At 44.7% G+C, this 20385-nt stretch overlaps 2 protein-coding genes across 5 annotated transcripts in view; one reads left to right on the forward strand and one right to left on the reverse strand.

Moving 5' to 3' along the window:
• BRCA1 (BRCA1 DNA repair associated) overlaps positions 1-12256 on the reverse strand; it is a 52318-nt gene extending 40062 nt beyond the window's left edge. For 2 of the 4 annotated variants that reach the window (XM_053361911.1, XM_053361915.1), the window contains exons 1-6: positions 12132-12256; positions 10166-10259; positions 4168-4221; positions 3289-3366; positions 2499-2587; positions 1345-1490 (exon numbers count right to left, since the gene is read on the reverse strand). In XM_053361911.1, the coding sequence (XP_053217886.1) occupies positions 1345-1490; positions 2499-2587; positions 3289-3366; positions 4168-4221; positions 10166-10245 (447 nt within the window). In that variant the 5' untranslated portion in view covers positions 10246-10259; positions 12132-12256. Of the gene's footprint in view, positions 1-1344; positions 1491-2494; positions 2588-3288; positions 3367-4167; positions 4222-10165; positions 10260-12131 lie in introns of those variants that run through there. The other 2 variants (XM_053361913.1, XM_053361914.1) reach the window with 2 other exon arrangements.
• A 3957-nt stretch (positions 12257-16213) lies between these two features.
• Positions 16214-20385, forward strand: part of NBR1 (NBR1 autophagy cargo receptor) — a 28515-nt gene continuing 24343 nt past the window's right edge. Inside the window, exons 1-2 of the mRNA XM_053361919.1 lie at positions 16214-16340; positions 18538-18648. Coding sequence (XP_053217894.1) covers positions 18547-18648 — 102 coding nt within the window. The 5' untranslated portion in view covers positions 16214-16340; positions 18538-18546. The remainder of the gene's footprint in view (positions 16341-18537; positions 18649-20385) is intronic.

The raw sequence follows: 20385 nt of genomic DNA on the forward strand, positions 1-20385 counted from the left end.
ACCTGAATAATGGTGATGGGAGGATATCTGAATATAGCAGATCATGCCAAGTTTCCTTCCTCCTTGTCAAATGTTGCTGGTGCCCAAAGGGCCAAAAGAGAATTAGTATGCCTCAGCCACTCCACCTTGCACAGTTCCTCTACCTACGTCTCATGTCTTACTAGGATTCTAGGCCAGCTTTCTGAAGTTCACATACAAGCTTACCTCCACTGGATATTTAGTTGACCAGCTATTCACCTGAGTACTCTTCCCTTGGCTTGCCAGACTTGTCCTATTTTACTTCCCTTACCCATCAACACCAGTGTTCCTTTTCATTTTGTTATGGGCTAGTCAGCCTACTCAAACCATTGCAATTTTCTTATAATTCCTAGGTCAGCTGCCTCAATGTGGATTGGGTTCCTCCCCTTTAACTGTTGTGCCTGCCTTTAAGACGATGGCACCCATGATTAGCCACCAACAAGATCTGACTTTAAGGCAGGTCAGGAGCCAGAGAAAGGCAGAGTGGGAAAACAAAAAGGGAAATTTAATTGTGGTGACCAGTTAACTTTTATCTCCTAGTTTCTTGAAGGTTACTGCAATGCCAAAACCATTTGGTTATAACAAACCTCTGCTTTAGTCTGCAGTGTCCCTTTTTAACAGTTACTCTTTGAAGCTTCCCTGAAACACATTAGCATGGAAAAATATCCCTCACAGCGGTAATTTCAATGACAATTAAAATGCATTATAGCTTCAATACTCCAAAGCAATAAAAACAGCTTTCATTCAGATGCTTTTTAAAAATAAATAGTTATTCTAAAGGGAGTGATTATATGCTAGCACTTTTCACAGCCTCGGAGTCCAACTCAAGTGCTGTTTATAATTTTATAGTCTAAGCAAATCAATTTGAAGCCATCTTGCTAAAGCTAAGTGGGTCTGTATTTGGTCAACGCCCAGATGGGAGTCCACTTGATAACCCAAAGTACACTGCACTCAGCCACATGATGGAAAAAAGGAAGGAAAATCCTCTTTGCTACATGAGCAATCAGGCTGGCACAATGAAGAGGACTGGATCAGGCCTATTGCTATCACATAATGGCAACAGAGCCAGCTCAGGATCCAGCAAATCTTGTGCCAGTCCAGCTCTGCCCTCAGAATGCCTGTTCTGGGGGTTTCCACTGGCTACTGCCAATCATAGTTTCCACATACCCACCATTTGGGTGGGCACATCAGGGCATTCCTCACCAGCAGTGCCAGGGAGAGGCACCTCTATCTCACCAAACCTTCTCCAACATAGTGGTTCAAGGGGTTGGATAGCTCTGTAAATATGATTAGGATAGCAGGCAAAAGGAGAGAAAACACTGTTACCAAGCTAGCATTTCTCTTTTTCACTTCCTTCACTCTCTTCAGTCTGTCCCTGTAGCCTTTGCAATCAATGACTTGTTTTTCTTTCCATGAAACAGAAGCAGAAGCATCTTCTAAAGCTTTCTTAGGGAAACACAGATCATCTGAAACTGAGAAGATTAAGATAATCAAGCAGCAAACCCTTCATCTTAAAAACCTGGGACATGAAGTGAACCTTTTAATAAGAGGCGAGCTTTGCTGCACAAAGCAAGCCAAGCTGCACATAAGACAGAACATTATGGTTCAGGAATTCTGCTGCCTTTGGACTTGGATTTGGGGAAAGGGGGACACTTCCATTGGGGGCAAGCAATATGTAACAACATTTGCAGAATGCAAGCTTCATTTACCATAATTTTATAGATTTTTAAAAGACTCCTGTTTCTAAAACACTGCAAAACCAAAATGCTTCCTCACTCCTAGTTATCATACAGTTGTCGAAATAGGAAGGTACTATATCATCTCTGGAAGGCACCCAGGCTCAAACTTTGCTCTACTTCAAGAGGAAGGGCTCCAAGGTTGTAGACTAATGTCTTCTTCTCCCACGACAGGCAGCGACCATTTCACATGGAGGTTCCATTCCCAGCCCCTGTACATGTCAGCGGAGTGCATGTAAGCACACCCTGCCCCCGTTCTGCCTTCTTCCATGTCCACAAGGATTCACATGTCAGCAATTGTGTGTCAACTGGACACACCTAAAATGGTTGCTTCCTGTATTCAATCTGATTCTATGAAGCCAAGGTAAGGAAGATGCATTTCAAAGGGTACTGTTTGACACCTTAGAGCAGAGAGTGGCCCTCTAAATCTTGTTGGGTCTACAACATTTCCCTGACCATTTGCCTTGCTGGCAGGGCTGATGGGAGTTCAAGTTGAGACAGTTTTCCCACCTGTCTTAGAGGTTGAGATAGGATGCCAGAAGATGAATTGGTACTGACCAAATCATTTAGAACTTTATAAGGCAAAACTATCATCTTGGGATTTATTTAAGGATGCAGAAAATCAGTTGTGCAATTCTGCACCACAAGAAGACAGGGGGGGGGGCAGGATTCTAACTGACTCAGCTTGCCCTCCCCCAACCTAGCAAATCTCGGAAGAAGTTCATGGAGATACATAATACCTACACTTAAGCCCTGTATCATGTTCAAAAGCACAGATGGCTTCCAGCACCACTTTGATTACTTGCTTAAATCGGACATCTTCCCATAGACTTCTGAAAAAAATCAAGGCAACAAAGATGTGTTGTCAAGAAGATGAAATGGACGTTTTTATCTACAGTCACCTGAGACACAGCGCTCAGGGGACTGGATTGGGGAAATGGAGTAAGTAATAAAAAAGGTTTCCAAGCAGTAGATGCTTGAATTTCTAAGATGCTGCAGGCTTTTGTCTAATTAAAGAATTACTCACTTTATAATAACCCAAGAGACAGTAGGTATTGCACTTGCTGTTTCATACCCGTTTACTCCAAGAGTCCTTTGGTGTGAAAACAGCAAGCCATAATAAAAACAACAACAAATTTAGGTAGAGATGCAGAACTGTTTTCAGCCCAAGAGACACATGTAGCTGGTGGGTGGGGCCAATGCAAAAATGGGGAGGGCCACCCTGTTTATCCACACTCCCCCACACATTAACAAGACTCATTCACCAAGGTATTTATACACTCATAACGACACTAATTAGATTTGACAAATGTACAGGAGCAGTTTCTGAGCTTAATTGCCATAGGCTGGGGAGATAACCATAGCCATGCCTCTCTTCAGGCATTAAAAGTTCTTCCACAGGTGTGTACTCATTGCAGAAGGCTCTAGTTATCTGCCTATTGCTGAAACTGTTATCCTGGGTCTGCACCGCAGGGTGCTTAGTTGCATAGTTGCTTCATCCTGTTCTAATTAAATTTTGTCATGAGGAATTTACCTTTTGGTGACTTTGGCATTGCAAAGTGGACACCGTACCGCACCCTTCTTCTGTTTAAGGAGCTTAAACATGCAGAAACTAGAAAAGAAAAAGGAAGTCTAGGTGTGAATACTGGTCTTTATCTGAAGTGCGGGCACCCTACTAAGCTCTTGTTGGCTTGACCACCATGTACACACACCTCTGTCAAGCTCAGTTACCACCACTGCTTTCTTTTGCCAATCTGGGCCAAAACAAACTGCTTACTCACATCAGTTTCAGAGGCATGTGATCCTCTATACTCTGCCTCAACTAGACCCCAAGGAAGGAAAAGAATCAATATACCAGCTCTCCATGCTTACCAGTGTAGTAAAATGTTGCCTCCTTTACATAATTTCTTAGCTTTTGTTTATCTCAAGTCCTTCCATCAGGAAGTACTGTAGAAATGATTCTATGACTTTTTAAAAAAATATTACTATTCAAAGTTTGTGCAGTAATTTACAGGCACAACATAAACATAACAAGGACTCACAGTGAATTATAGGTAGTATGAATCAGAAATAACAACAAGAATTTTTCCAGTATGGTAGCTGAGATTAAGATATAACAAGCTTACAAATCAATAAGATTGTTCCAAAATGATTTTTGGAGAGGAAGTGGTTTGTATAAGTTGGGGAGAGGAGGAATGATTATTATATTATTGGAAGAGATCAAAGTACCACACGGAGTGAAAGGAATCTGGCTTGACTCAACTTTTAAATAAGCATGTTTAATGACTTAACCTTTCTAGGAGGAAAGTATGTTGCCAAATACATTTGTACCATGTAAGCAACATGGTTCTAGTAATTTCCATACAACTATTTCTTGAAACTTCTACATACAAAATCTGAAAAAAGGGCTTACCTGCAGAAGATGTGGGCACAGTTTGTTGAGACTGGCTCCTTCATTACCTCCAGGCTAGTAAAAATATATATATAAAGAATCAAAACTAGAAAACAAATGCAATTCTCTTTATGTCCTCAAATAATAAAAGGGCCAATAGGCAAATTTTATAGAATAATAGCAGGTTTCAAAGAAAAATCTGGCACATTTATAAGGAAATGAGGGAGAGATATAGGCCAGGAACCAGAAAGAGATTAATAGAGATGGCTATGAACTAAAATGCCACCTAAACTAATATCAGTGGATTCTAAAGAAATTGCTTTTAATATCCAATATCAATGATACCCAGCACTACATAAATACATATATGTACACACAATTCAAAATGTAAGCAACAACTCACAATAATTGCTGGAAATGCAAAGGCTCAAAATTAGATTTTATGTAGATCTTTTGGGAATGACCAGAAATAGTCATTTTGGAATATAATTCACATTGCAATCAATAAAATTACAGGATACTCATTATTATACGACCCTAAATCTCGTCAAGAAGAAACTGAGCTGAATTTGTTGACAGCCATTTTGTTGCAAAAAATGGAATAAACCATGGGATTGTATCCAACTAAGACCAACTAACTTCAATGGCTGTACTCCGAGTAGAACTATCATCTGATACAACCCTGGGATTAGGCCCTGCAACAAATCTAGATGCCAATTCTGTCCCCATATTTACTCAGGCAACAGTCTACTGGCAGAAGCTCAGAAATTCAAAAACTAATCAACACAAAACGATCATGAAACATGCCATTACCTGCCAACAATACTGTACATTCCTGGATGCCACGTTGGTGACTGGAGAAAGCAAAATGTCACTTAGAGAAGCATCTGGTATATTTTCCTTGAAGCTTGAATTTGCTTTAGGCTAGATTGTTTTATTTGATGTTTTAATGTGTTGTAAACCACTCTGAGATTTGTTCTTTAAGTTTCTAGCACTACCTATGTGGGTTATGTGGACCCCCAGGGTCTGCAGACCATGAATTAGGAACCCCTCTCCTAGGCCACTCTGATACTGTCTTGAAAGTCAGTTCTTTAACAAAACAAAACAAAAACCAGCATGAAACTTCTGAACGACTGTCAGCAAGTTTGATTCTATCCATTTAGAACACAACTGATGTTAAGGTTCTCTCTCCCGCTACATGAGGAAATCAGGATAGCAAACTTAGAATGAGTTTTATGCCACATATTGCTATTGAAGTCACTCTGTTTAACTTGTATATATGTTTGAGCTTTGCATAGATGTCAAAGAGATAAACAACTACCTGACATTTAGAAGACATCTGAAGGCAGCTCTGTTTAGGGAAGCTTTTAATGTGTGACATTTTAATGTACCATATTTTTAATCTTTGTTGGAAGCCGCCCAGAGTGGCTGGAGAAAGCTGGCCAGATGGGCGGGGTACAAATAATAAATTTATTATTATTATTATTATTATTATTATTATTATTATTATTATTATTATTTCACAGGCTGTATCTTTTTTGCATTTCATGACCTTTTGGGCCCACTGTTTCCCTGCCCCCACCTCCTATAACCATTTATGTACACTAGTACCTTGGGTTAAGAACTTAATTCATGCTCGAAGTCCATTCTTAACCTGAAACTGTTCTTAATCTGGGACATCACTTTAGCTAATGGGGCCTCCCACTGCTGCCACTGCGTGATTTCTGTTCTCATCCTGAAGCAAAGTTCTTAATCTAAGGTACTATTTCTGGGTTAGCGGAATCTGTAACACGAGGTACCATTATATATACTTCTGCTAACTAAACACTTGATGAAGTGGCCTGAAGTCCACAAAAGCTCATATCTGTTAATATTTAAAGTGCCATAAGGTTATTCTTTTAAGAGAGCTAGTAAGTGTAATACACCTGTGGACAACCCACCCCCACCCCATCACAGTTGGTTCAGAATTAACTATTACTTCAGGCTCTTAAGAAAGATATTGGAAACATGGCCCATGATGATTTTTTGCTCTTTTGAAACAACCCAGCTTTAATAATAAATATCCATTTCAAGAACCATCTGCTCTTTCAGCAAAATGCTTAACACACACATCCCACACACTTCCAGGTCATACTTACAAATTCCCAATTTGGTACTACTGCTGTATTTTTGGTACTATATTAAATTATCTCTTTTTGCAGTTGTCTGATAATGGATAACAGAATGTCTTCTTGCTTTGATGTAAAAATCAAGGGTATGGCTCAATTGTGACATAACAGCCCAATCATAATTTGGCCCTCAGGAATGTGCCACTCTCCCCTTGCATGTTTTGTGTTATCTAGCATTTACTGTGATGTAACTGCAATAACCAGAATTTGACACATTCACTTCAAACCAGTTTTTGAATTCTGACTTGGAGATAACTCTGGTTATCAGTGACCACAGTCTGCTTGATCTGAAGATCATGGAAAACTCTGATTATTGCAAATCAGGAAGTGACGGGGTTTACCACACCTGAGTCTGATGCTCTGTCTATGGTTTGTCCACAACATCTGAACTGAGCTTAATTGAACATCTTTGACAAGCTGGAGAGATTCTCAAAATAATAATAATAATAATAATAATTTATTTATCCCCTGCCCATCTGGCTGGGTTTCCCCAGCCACTCTGGGTGGCTCCCAACAGAATTAAAAGCACAATAAAACATCAAATATTAAAAACCTCCCTAAACAGGGCTGCCTTCAGATGTCTTCTGAAAGTCAGGTAGTTGTTTATTTCCTTGACATCTGATGGGAAGGCGTTCCACAGGGTTGGCGCCACTACCAAAAAGGCCCTTTGCCTGGTTCCCTGTAACCTCACTTCTCTCAGGGAGGGAACTGCCAGAAGGCCCTCTGTGATGGCCTGGGATTCGGACTCAGATGCTGAACCTGAGGGATCCCAGCATGCACAGGATTCTCCGCCTCCAGAACCAGCTGAGCCGGGGCTGGGGCATGAGCCTGAAGGGTCATCACCTGTGCTGGATCCTCAGGTGCAAGCATCAGCTGAGTCTGCTCTGGCTCCTGAGATGATGGAAGACCCATTGCCTGCAGGTGCTCCACTCTCAGCCTCGTGAGAGGAAGCTGAGGTTGCCTCTGGGTCTGATAACCCTCCAACCTCTCCTGAGCTACAGAGGCTCAGGGCAGAGCGGTGGAGGTAACTAAGTTCCTGCAGGAGGAGTGCTCGCCTCCAGGTAAGGAGAGGCGAGTCACCAGAGGATCGGGGCTGTCCTATGCCTCGGGGCAGATAAAAGCCGGCCAGCCCCAGTCCCAAGTTGTGGGAGCTAGTTCCTGCCTGAACCCTGTCCTGCTTTTCTGCCAGAGCTCCTGACCTGCCCAGGCTCCCTGCTTTGAATGCCTGTTCCTGACTTCACCTGACTCCCTGCCCTGCATCCAGCTTCAGCTACTACGGACTGCCTCCACGTTGCACCATTGACCACGGACCGGACTTGGACCTTGCCTCTCGGGTAACCCATGGGACCAGCACACCCTCGGAACTAGACCTCAGTGTCCAGGCTGAATGATGGGGGTGGAGATGCTCCTTCAGGTACACTAGGCTGAGACTGTTTAGGACTTTAAAGGTCAGCACCAACAATTTGAATTGTGCTCAGAAACGTACTGGGAGCCAATGTAGGTCTTTCAGGACTGGTGTTATATGGTCTCGGCGGTCACTCCCAGTCACCAATCTAGCTGCCGCATTCTGGATTAGCTGCAGTTTCCAGCTCACCTTCAAAGGTAGCCCCACGTAGAGTGCATTGCAGTAGTCCAAGCGGGAGATAACTAGAGCATGCACCACTCTGGCAAGACAGTTCACAGGCAGGTAGGGTCTCAGCCTGCATACCAGATGGAACTGGTAGACAGCTGCCCTGGACACGGAATTGACCTGCACCTCCATGGACAGCTGTGAGTCCAAAATGATTCCCAGGCTGCACCCCTGGTCCTTCAGGGGCCCAGTTACCCCATTCAGGACCAGGGAGTCCTCCACATCCGCTCTCCCCCATCCCCCCAATACAGTACTTCTGTCTTGTCAGGATGACAAGTATCTGCTTTGTTTTATAAAACATTCTGGACCAAAATGATCTTCATTCAAAGATCCCGTGAGAATACAATACACATAATAAAACAAGCATGAAGCATATTAGAGTGGTCTGATGCTAGGACTGCATTTTCTAGTGTAACGCTTATGTCCTTGATTTTGGTGCCCCCAAGTGTTTACTGCCATGACAACAAGTATTTAGAACCAGCATAGTGTTGCATGTCACCCCAATCTCCCAGCAGTGTGAGATGCCAGGGTTTCCAGGTGAACACCCAGGATTTAGTTTCCTTGGAATGAGGGACGATGGAGACTGTACAGTGGTACCCTGCTAGACGAATGCCCCGCTAAATGAAAAACGCGCAAGACGAAAGGGCTTTCCGACATTTTTTCTGCTTCGCAAGACGTTTTTTTCTATGGGGCTTACTCGCAAAACGAATTTTTTTCCGTGGTCTCCCTTTTTTTTGCCTTTTCTGAAAGGCGCTAAGCTCCTTATCTCTAAATTGCTGCTAATCCGCTAAGCGCTAAAAGCCGCTTATCAGCTGTTTTACCGCTTATCAGCTGATCGCGGAGCTCCGCAAGACGAAAATCCCTGCAAGACGAAGGCTCCCGCAGAACGGATTATTTTCGTCTTGCGCGGCACCACTGTAGTGTCTTTGTGATATATGGTTTATTTACACACACATGCAACCTGAGCCCAAGATTGAGGGGCTCACAGCATTAACACTCCAAGAGCTATTGCTTCTCCCAGTCACAACCTTGGACTCAAGCAGAAATCAAGCATGACTCTCTCTAGCTGCTGTATGCTTCTAGCCCAGTTCTCTCATATACCACTCTGGCAATTGTCCCTCTCATCACCAGCCAGGTAAAGGAGAGGGCTCACTCATTTGTCCTCTGGTACAAAGCCACTTCCTTTGTTACACTAACAACCATGCTTAGGCCCATTCACTCACCAAGAAACTGGTCTGGCTACTTAACAATCAAATCCCCCATTAGATTTTAAGCCTTGCTGGGTCCAGGCCCCTAGCAATTGCAAGGGACTCAAGCATCATGCAAGCTGACCTCCTCAAACTCAAAGCAATAGGAAGGGGGAGGAGGAAATCACCAAAGATCCAGACACCATTCTACAATGCAAAAATAGCAAACCCAACTCTTAGCTATGCACATCACTATGAATGCTTATAGTATTTAACCATAGCTTTATATTCTACCTGACCAAAGCCCGCTATGACACATCTATACTAGAATCCTAAATGATTTTCCAAGCTTATTTAACTGCTGCAAATTCCCATGCAAGGAATCCTAGTAATTTTTTAAAGCAATTAGAGATCTCCAATAAAAAATTCCTAGCATCTTCAGTGATATTTACAGCAATCCTCAGAGGACTCCTATGGCAATTCAGCTGGTTCAAACCAATACTGCAGATGTGTCATAAGGAGACACAGGAGGTCAGAGACTCAAATAAGCCAAAGGCAGAAAGTCATTGCACATTCATATAGGGTCAATTTTGAACAATGTGGCACAAATACAACAAGCTGGCAGGAGCGTTCTATGAAAAAGCACTTCACACATACTATAAACTTTCAGATAAAAAGCTTGATTGGGCAATGGAGATGTGCCTTCCCTGCTTCTTACTCATTTGCAACTGGCAGAAGGCTTACTATGTTTTTGTGTTGTTTGGACGTCATATATAAACCTAATAGAGAGTAATTGAGAAAAAAGAATCTGAGAGATACAGGCTCAGTTGAAACCTAACAGGAAATCATGAAGTTCACAGTCTCTCATTTTCCCAGTCCTCTTTCACAAGATCGAAAGCTTCTGCTTTAGATTTTAAACTAATCATAGTTCCCTGTGACACCCACGTTCAAAGCACAGTACTTCTAAGAACAGTCTTTATATATTGTATTTTGAATCAGAAGTCATGAGGACACTCTAATTTTTTTTCCCATACCATATTGGGCATTCCAAGTTCTTCTGCATAGCCAGCAATATGCCACGAACCTCCGCAATGCTTGGAATGGAGGAATCCATAATGTCTTCTACACCTTCAAAAATTAAAAGGCTTCATGTTAAAATAGTCTAGCATTCTAGGCCTAAACTACAGTTTCAGACCTAAGGTTCTATTAAATGGGTAGCCCAGACTGACTTGGAAATAAGGCCTACTGAGTTCAGAGGACTTTTACACCCACAGTAAGTGTGCAAATGAACCAGTAAGATTGTCTTTTATTCTGCAAATCCAGTAACATTTCAGTTCAACCCAGTGACTACTTTTTTTAAAGTTACTCTCTGCTAAGTAGACAGACAACTGAAACCTTACAACCCGATCATATGCATGTTTCACTCACAGCATAATTACTTGCTATGTAGATATATGGTGAACAAATGAGGATCAGCAGGATCACTGGACATTTTTTCTCACAGAAGGATTATTGTTGCTATCAACAAACCCTGAATGTTACTAATAACTTTTAACATCATGATTAAATGAATGATAATAAACATATAAATTTGTTCCTATATAGTAGAAGCCATGTAGCACTGAAATATTCATCTTCAATAGAAGTGTGTTGCACTACAGGCTACTCTTTCCTTATAACTCCCACCCCTTTCTCTTATAAATGGATGAAGGGGTGGGGCAATGGCACCATTTTAAGCAGGGGTCAGCAAACTTTTTCAGCAGGGGGCCGGTCCACCGTCCCTCAGACCTTGTGGGGGGCCAGACTATATTTTGAAGGGGAAAAAATGAACGAATTCCTGTGCCCCACAAATAACCCAGAGATGCATTTTAAATAAAAGTACACATTCTGCTCATGTAAAAACACCAGGCAGGCCCCACAAATAACCCAGAGATGCATTTTAAATAAAAGGACACATTCTACTCATCTAAAAACACGCTGATTCCTGGATCGTCCGCAGGCTGGATTTAGAAGGCGATTGGGCAGGATCCGGCCCCCGGGCCTTAGTTTGCCTACCCATAATGGTCAGGGGTCCCTTTACCTTTAAGGATGCAGCAGGAAAGCCTGAGGAAGGCCACAAATACACCTAACCAGTTGCAGGGTGGTGTCAAAGGCATGAATGCTGGCCGGAAGAAACTATGCGCCCCAGACCCCACACCCTGTCTCACCTGTTGGAGAAAACTGAAGCAAGAAAAACTTGGCTACCCACCATAAACAGAAGAGAAGTGAACACCCACTGATTCGGTAATCTATTGCATGCCTGTTGCCTTCATTTAGCTTTAGGCAAAGACTTTCCTTTTTAACCTTTAACTCTCAGTGGCCCTTTAGGAGTGGATGGGATGTTTTTAATGCACTGCAATGGGTTGCACTAGATGACCCTCGAGGGTCCCTTCCCCAACTCTACAATTCTATGGTTAATGCACTTCCCACCCCCTGGGTTTTAATGTTGGTTTGTTTTGTTGCCCTGGGCGAGATAAAGCGGCTAACAAAAGTGATAAATATAAATCTATTCTTTATTAAGTTTATATACCGCCCTATACCCGCAGGTCTAAGGGCGATTCACAGAACAAAATCAGAATACACAAAATAATCGAAATAAAAAACAGCAACCCAATAACAACCCACCCAAAAAAAGAAACACGTTTTGAAATAAATAAAATAGCCGCCGTTGGACCGACATTGCCTCATGAAGCGAGTCCCTGGTTTTAATTTAGGAAAACACCGCTGGGCCCCCGACCTTCTTTGAAAAACCGGGCGAAATTCCGAGTCTTCAAGACACACAAGACCCGCAACTCGCCCTTCCCATTTCACAAGCTTTCCCCGTCCGGTCAGATAACTCTCTTTTTCAAGCCACGTTGACTAACTGCGGCCCGAAAGGAATTTCTCCCGCCGGCTACCCGGACGCTGTTAGCCTTCTCTCGCCGCCGCCGCCCCCCCAAAAAAACCCCCATTTAAAGTTACCTCAAGAGAAACGCCAAACCCCGTTTCGCTCTCTTCCCTCACGCAAATGTCCCCTCAGTCAGTCGTCACGCGCGCGCGCGCGCTCTCTCTCTTCCTCTAACCGTCTCTCCGGCCCTTTTTCGCGCCTTCTTTCAGAACCGTCCCCTAGGCAACCTGTTCGCCAACCAATCATCTCCTCGCTTCCGCATCCGTCGCGATCACGTGAACCAGAACGCCACTCTTCTTCTCCCACCCACTCTCTCTACCCCCATTGGCCGCGTGGGGAATGACAGCGGAGGGAATCGCGCTGTGTTTAACCTCAATTTCTGAGCAACGATTAAGGGAGGCTGAGCTGCTTTATCGGCTCAGTACTGTCTTCACCAGGGATCAGCAAACTTTTCCAGCAGGGGGCCGGTTCACTGTCCCTCAGACCTTGTGGGGGGCCGGACTATATTTTGGGAGGGGAAATTGAACAAATTCTTATGCCCCACAAATAACCCAGAGATGCATTTTAAATAAAAGGGCACATTCTACTTATGTAAAAACACGCTGATTCCCGGACCCTCTGCGGGCGGATTTAGAAGGCAATTGGGCCGGATCCGGCCCCCAGGCCTTAGTTTGCCTACCCATGGTCTACACTGACTGGCATCTGCTCTCTCAGCAGTATCCCTGCCAAGAAAACTCCATGGACAAAGACAACAGGCATATTTATTATTACTTATTATTATTACTGTTTACGATTTGAATGGAGGCTGCGAGTATAAGCTTTCCTCCCCCCCCCCAAAAAAAATGATTTCTGGTTTTTCTGACTCAGGTCTTATTTCATGTGGCAGGAGTGGGGGAAAGGTAGGCGGTTCACACCTATTAATTCTTCGTCTACCTTCGGGGTGTTAAGTTTTAAGAGGATGAGAGGAACAAGCTGTCACTTTCGGCTCTTTGGGCAAGACTACAACTCCCATGATGCCCTTCCCCAATTGTTGGGACGGGAAATAGACGCCTACCTTACAGAAGCGTCGCGTTGGAAGGGATCCCGTGGGTCATCTAGTCCAGGGGTGTCAAACTCAAATTCATCGGGGGCCGCATCAGCAGTTTGGTCACCCTCAAAGGGCCGGTTGTATCTGTAGGACTATGTGTCCACTCTTTATTTGTATGGTGCATGTATGGGGACATATTTATACTACTGCTGGCATTATATCACTCCGTTTCTCCTCTCTTCTACAATGGGAATAACCATGGCCTACCTCCTAAGATCGTTGTGAGATCACATTAAGTGTGTGCAGTTGGGTACTGCTGCTGCAAGGCTGAAAACAAGAAACCAGCTCCCTAAAATACAAGCTGGCAATAGCCCATTATGTGGGTCAGAGGCGGCTCTGGTGCAAGTTCAGCTTTTCTGCGGAGCTCAGAGAGGCGTTTGCCACCCTAACCCACCACGCTCCGTTGGCCCCAGTGTCTGTTGCGTGTGCCCCGGGGAGGGGGACGATTGCCACGAGGCTTCCGGCAGGTGCTTCACCCAGGAGGGAGAGGGCCCAGCCTGCCTCCATCTCTTATGGCCCTGCACCCCAGGGACCCCAAGCCTGCAAAGGAAAAGCACAGGCTGCTTTAATATCCCCATGTGCTTGCTGACAACCTCCCACTCCACAGCACCAACAACCGGCCCTTAAGGTGGCTCGGGCCAGCAGCAGCAGCAGGTGACCCAACTTCGGCTGCCATCTCTCCAGCAGAGCAAGGCGCCGACGCCGACCCTGCTCGGCTTCCTCCGGCCAAGCTTCCCCTGGTGCGCGGGTTTTGCTTTCGTGCTCTCTTTATTTATTTTTTGCAGCAGCGACCTTGCTAAGCTAGCACCCATTGCGCGTGGGTTGCTTGGAGGGGGGCACGCACAGAGCGACCCGAGCGGCTTTCCGAGCCAACCCTCCTCAAGCCCACCTTAACAAGGGCCTAGGCTTGCTAACTTTGCGGCTAGACCTCGGTGTTTGTACGCACTGCAGAAAATGTGCAGGACTTTAAAGGTGCAGCGACCGCATCCTCCCGCATCCAGCCTGCCTTTCTGGGAGTCACCCGTGCAAGAGGGAAGAGCGAGCGATGGCCCGGGATCAGGCCTCTCCGATCAGGGCCAAAGGTGAACCGAGGGAGGAAGAGAGAGAAGGATCCCTAGCTTCGTGTGCAGCGGCGGCTCTTACGCGCGCGGACCCCACGATGGCGCAGCCGGTGTTGTGTGCTTTGCTCCGTCCCAGCGGGCAAAGTGAGGGCGGAGAGCCGGGAAGCAGTCCGCATTTCACAGAAGCAAGTGCCGCAATGGGTACTGCGAGCCAGACAGGCCTTGACAGCGGAGGGCGGGCTCAATTCGGGGCTTGGCGAGGAGGAGAGGGAGAAACCCGAAAGGGCACCGCGCGGCTGGGTTGGGTTGCAAATCAAGCGCGTGAAAGGGTTGCCTTTTGCAGAGCCGGACAGGCGCGGAAGGAGAGTTCCTGCTGTTACGGCTAAAATCTGGGTGCGGGGCTACTCTGCCACCCAGCTCATCGGACTAAGTCCGTGGGTCCCTGCGGAAGAAAATGAGCTCAGCCGGACAGGAGCAAACTGCAGAAGATCCAAGTTTATTGCGCAACAGGTTCAAGGCAAGATTGAACAGCGAGAAAGGGGTGACATGAACTTTTGAAACTCCCCCCATGTCCCAGAATACAGTGCAAAATACATCCCAGTTACATCATGAATACATTAAGGAGAGGTTGGGTTACACCGGATTAACATATGGAGGAGGGAGGGGGGAATATGCAGAGCTGGAGATATGCGCAGATAAGCGCTTCCTGAGTGCCGGTGATGGGAAGACAATGGTCCATGTATGCATAGTCTGCCACCTGGCATTGCCCGGAGGAAAGGCTTGGCAGAGCACCTTACTTGAGGGATTATGGAGGACAGGGGAGGTGTCATAGAGTCCTAGAGAAATTGAGCAAATTGGCACATTGATTTTCTATGGATTTTATAGATTTTAGTCCCTTTTGACATTGACAATTGGGAATAAATGGATATATTGTAGCGAAGAAGAAGGTGAAGAAGACATGCCCCCCCTTTCCGTAACACTGCCTTTGTCATTGATAAAAGGGCTTGCGGGGGAAGCGGGGGGGGCCTTACGGACACCAGGAATTGCTGGCTACACGGGCCACATGACGAGGTCTGGCGGGCCGGATTTGGCCCGCGGGCCTTGTGCTTGACACCCGTGATCTAGTCCAACCCGCTGTAATGCAGGAATATAACCCACTTGTTGGTATTGTCTGCCCATTCTTTATTGTTTCTGTCTGTATAGCCTGCCTTAGTTGAACTACCAAAAGGAAAGGAAACTCCAGCGAAAACACTGCGGAAGTGGCGGTGGGAAGTCAATTTCTTTCTGAAGGAGCGTCTCCACCTCCATCGTTCTGCCCGGACAATGAGGTCCAGCGCCAAGGGCCTTCTGGTGGTTCCCTCACTGCAAGAAGTGAGGTTGCAGGGAACCAAACAGAGGGCCTTCTCCGTGGTGGCGCCCGCCCTTTGGAATGCCCTCCCATCAGATGTCAAGGAAATAAACAATACCTGACATTTAGAAGACATCTGAAGGCAGCCCTGTTTAGGGAAGCTTTTAATGTTTAATAGGTTATTGTATAGGCGGGGTATAAATAATAAATTATTATTATTATAATTATTATTATTATAATTATAAAAAAATATTAACAACAACAATAATAAATATTAATATTATAATAATTAATATAAATAATAATTAATTAATAATATTTATTGTTGTTGTTATTGCTATTAGCCCCGCCTTCTTCCCCAAGGGTTCCAGGCCGCTTTCACGTCACTCCCCGGAAACGCACTTGAAGGCGCGCGGGCGGGGGAGGAAAATGGCATCTTCCCTCCCAAACCCGGAAATGCCTTCTCGGGGCGATCGAATGCGTCACGCCCACTTCTGCTGCCGCCGCCGCCGCTGTTGTGGTTCCCAGGCCCTTCCCCTGCCCACCGACCCCGCCTACCCGAGCCGCCCAATGGAATGAAGAGAGCGGCGTGAGCGGCGCTCGGCGGCGTCCAATCACCTCCCGGCAGCCGCTGTTGCGAGGGCCTCGGGTGGAGCCGCCATGTTTTTTCCGCACGTCACAGCGCGGGGCGGGCGCGAGGAGGTGCGAAGAGAAGGGGTCGCCGGAGCGTTCGCTGGCGAGACAGCTGCGGGCGGGCGCAGCTCCTAGGGGACCCGGCGGCGCGACGGTAAGGGCCGCTCTGTCCTGAGGCGGCGGCGGGTCGCTTCGGTGGGCTGGGGACTGCGGAGGGGAGAGAAGTCTATCCTCCCTCCCCCTTTCTGTAAACAACAACAACCACCACACTATTGTCTTTGTGGTTATTATGGAGTTAGTTTCTCTCTCGTGCCTTGTGGCGAGTAAAAAAAAAAAATCTCTCTGAGGCGACGGTGGGGGGGGGGAACCCAAGTTGCTTCCCTGCCTTCATTTCTGCACCTTTTAAATATGTTGTTGTGGGGGGGGGGAAGAGTTATTTTCTGTTTTTATTCTGTGTTTCGATATCGTGTTTTTATTCTGTGAACCACCCCGAGATCTACGGACGAAGGGCAGTATACGAATTTAGATATTATTATTATTATTATTAATAAAATTTCACAGCTGGGTGAGTATTCTAGCGTCGCCTCGCCTGCTGCCTGCCAACCTATTTCAAATGCAGCCCAGAAACACCATGGAAGCCCAAAGGGATGTTTAGTGGTGGTAGGATATATATATATATATAGAGAGAGAGAGAGAGAGAGAGAGAGATGTGTGTGTGTGTGTAATGTATGTATATGTGTGCATATATGTATATATGAATATGTGTGTGTATATATATATATATATATATATATTCATATACATACATATCTATCTGTGTGTGTGTGTATGTGTATGTATGTGTATGTGTATATATATATATATATATATATATATACACACACACACACATATATATACACACACATATATATATATATACACACATACACACACACACACCCAAAAATATATATCTCCCATTTCCTAATACGTGGCTAATGCTGCTTGATCCCAATGCCCCCAAGCGCTGCTTGTCTCAGTTATGGTCTTAGAGTTTTCTCCCATCAGGCAAGTATGGTGTGTGGCAGTTGCGGCCTTTAAACTCAGGGTTATTGGTGGTGTTTTGGCTTCAGGGCAATCTCTCGCCAACACAGGCAACTAGGTCAGATGGGTAGCCGAGTTTCCGGTATGCACCCTGTAAGAATGCAATTTCCTGTGCCCAGGGATTTACTCCCAAGATGGTTCCCCCTCGGGAATCTTTGTAGTGTTCCAGTTAAAACATTATCTGTACCTGCATCGTTGTATCTGTAGTTCAGCTATTGCAGGACTTCTCCCCACCCCTTTTATCTCAGCTGTGTCATTTGTTTAACAGGTTGGGCTTCAGTCTGTGGGTCATTTAACCTGTAATTGGGTTGTGTATGAACTAAGTAGTACAGTCTGTGCTCAACAGGGTTGAGGGGAGGGCAAAGGAGAGATCAATACCATTGTCAAAACAGAAGATATGAAGAGAAAAACAATAGCAAGAACGTCAACAGAGGTAGATGTACAAAAACCCCAATGAAATCTGGTGTTAGAAAGTGTTTAAATAGTGGGTTGATGGCTGGAATAAAAGGCATTTCTGATCTTGGAAACAGTTGGCATAACACATTAGTATTTTACAAAATGTTCATTATTTGCATTAGCAAGACACAGCTCTTGTTGAAATCCCTGTTTTTCAGTTGACAATAATATGAATTTCTTAAAAGTGTAGTTGGATTTGTTTATTTTTAAATAAGATGAGGTACTGGGTGGACACGATTACAGGAGTAAGAAATGTTAGTGGGTAGTGTTTAGTAAACTACTGTATATGGTCTAGTTTGTTTATGACGTTAGGAAAATTAGAGTCAGGTGACTGGAAGCACTAAATCATGCAAACAGCTGTTGAGAGATTATCTAGAATGAATCTGGGCGGTGTCTGTAAAAAAAGAAAAGAAATTGAGTGAGTGGCAATACCTAAATATTGGGCTGTTAAAAACCAAATAGCTTGGTGTAAAACCAGCTTTTTCTCTTGATAGCCTCACTTGAGACAGAATAAGTGTGTTACTTTATTATTTTTCAAAAGTTATTTACAAGTAAATCGGCCCAGTCAAAGTTCACTGTTGTAATATTAAAAGAGAAGCTGTGAGCAGGTACAAAGTGTTATTGCCTAAGCACTGGGGAATCATAGTGCTTGGCTGGCTGGCAGGGCGGGACAGGGAGGGCTTCAGCAGCAGTAAGAAAAACATTCAAGTAAACCAGAGCCCCAGCACCTCTTTTTCTGGAGGTGGTTGCATTCACTTCAAAGCATCCAAGCTGTTTAGATTTTAATTGCTTTCATTTTCTTTCCATAGTCCTGCGGCATGGATCCACAGGTAAATCTCAGTGTGACCTTCCAAGGTGACACACAGAGCTTCCTTGTGTCAGATTCATCTAATACCACATGGGCTGATGTGGAAGCCATGGTGAGTTGGATCTTTGATGGTTGAAATACACTGAACAACGCAGGAAAAAAAGTAGATGAATTTTCAAAATTTATGTATAGAATGAAAGTTAACTCTGGTTATCAGACTTCCACATTTTTGCTTGACATGATTAGGGCTGGATGATTATATCGATATAGCATCCAAAACCGGTTTGAAATCCATATCATTATATTGGGTTCATATTTTTGACCTGGCAATATATTGCAAATCATGTTGTGTGTGTCTGCTATGCAAAATTAAGTGGGGGAAAAACTGTGAAGCTAGCCAATGCTTCTACATGGCTCCATCCTTATTTTAGACATTGTGATATATTGGTATATCACAATGTTTAGCTGGTGATATATAGTGATATTGAAAACTAGATATCACCTACCCCTAGCCATGATAAGCTTGCCACTGCCTTCTGGCAAGCATGATAAACCCCAGGCCCTTCTTCCCAATTAGGATCTGCAGAGGTGAGTGAGAATTGCCTGGCTCTTGCACAGTGATTCCCACCCCTTACTAACTCTTGAGATAGGAAAGAATACTAAAGGCTGTTTGGCTGCCCGCCCTGCTGAGATGGCTGAAGTGCCTCAGCCACACAGTGGCCAACCCAGCAACCCCTCACCAAAACTTTCCCATTTCAAACCTAATGTAGCAGATTGTCCCTGACCTTGTGTGGAGACTCAGTGACAAGGAAGGGGCAACCACCACTTTCAGCTTGCTTACCAAGGTTTGCCAAAGATGGTGAGTCCCTGGTGATGGTAGCCATAAATGTGAGTTGAGTTCCCATTTAACTTTCTGAATGTCATTTGTGTTCTGTAAGCTCCATGGGAACAAACAAATGAGGCCTGGCACACAGGAACTTGGTAGGAGCTTCATCAGGAGCTAGATGAGGATTGAGCTACAATCCAACAGGATGGACTTTTATTTGAAGGGAGAACCTACTAGGAAGCAGAGCTCATTACTCAGATCTGCTTGAAATACAGTGGTACCTTGGTTTAAGAACAGCTTAGTTTATGAACAACTTGGGTTAAAGAACGCTGCAAACCCGGAAGTAGGTGTTTTGTTTTGTGAACTTTGCCTTGGAAGCAGAACATGTTCCGCTTCCTGTTGACTGTGTTCCATTTGTAAATTGAGTCCCCCGCTGCTATGGGAAAGCACCCCTTGGTTTAAGAACGCTTTGGTTTAAGAACGGACTTCCGGAATGGATTAAGTTCGTAAACCAAGGTACCACTGTAGATCAGCACCTAGTAATGAAAGTGGCAGGAAATGCACAGATCTCTGCAGTTCTACTGCTGAAAGAGAAGCCTGGCTGAATGTAAATCCAGTGTTCCTGTCTGCCACAAAGTAAAAGAAATGCCCACCTACCGTATTTTTCGCTCTATAAGACGCACCAGACCAAAAGACGCACCTAGTTTTTGGAGGAGGAAAACAAAAATATATATATATTATGAATCTCAGAAGCCAGAACAGCAAAAGGGATCACTGCGCAGTCAAGGCAGTAATCCCTCTTATTGTTCTGGCTTCTGGGATAGCTGCACAGCCTGCATTCGCTCCATAAGACGCACACACATTTCCCCTTACTTTTTGGAGGGGAAAAGTGAGTCTTATAGAGCAAAAAATACAGTACTCTGCCTCTTGGCTGAGGGATAGTTTGGCTGGATTTTATCGTGAGCTTGCTTTGCCCTTTGTACACAGGTGTTTACCTTGCTTGTACACTACTGGCTTGCAGTG

This window comes from Podarcis raffonei, chromosome 13 (genome assembly GCF_027172205.1).
Source record: "Podarcis raffonei isolate rPodRaf1 chromosome 13, rPodRaf1.pri, whole genome shotgun sequence".
NCBI lineage: Eukaryota > Metazoa > Chordata > Lepidosauria > Squamata > Lacertidae > Podarcis > Podarcis raffonei.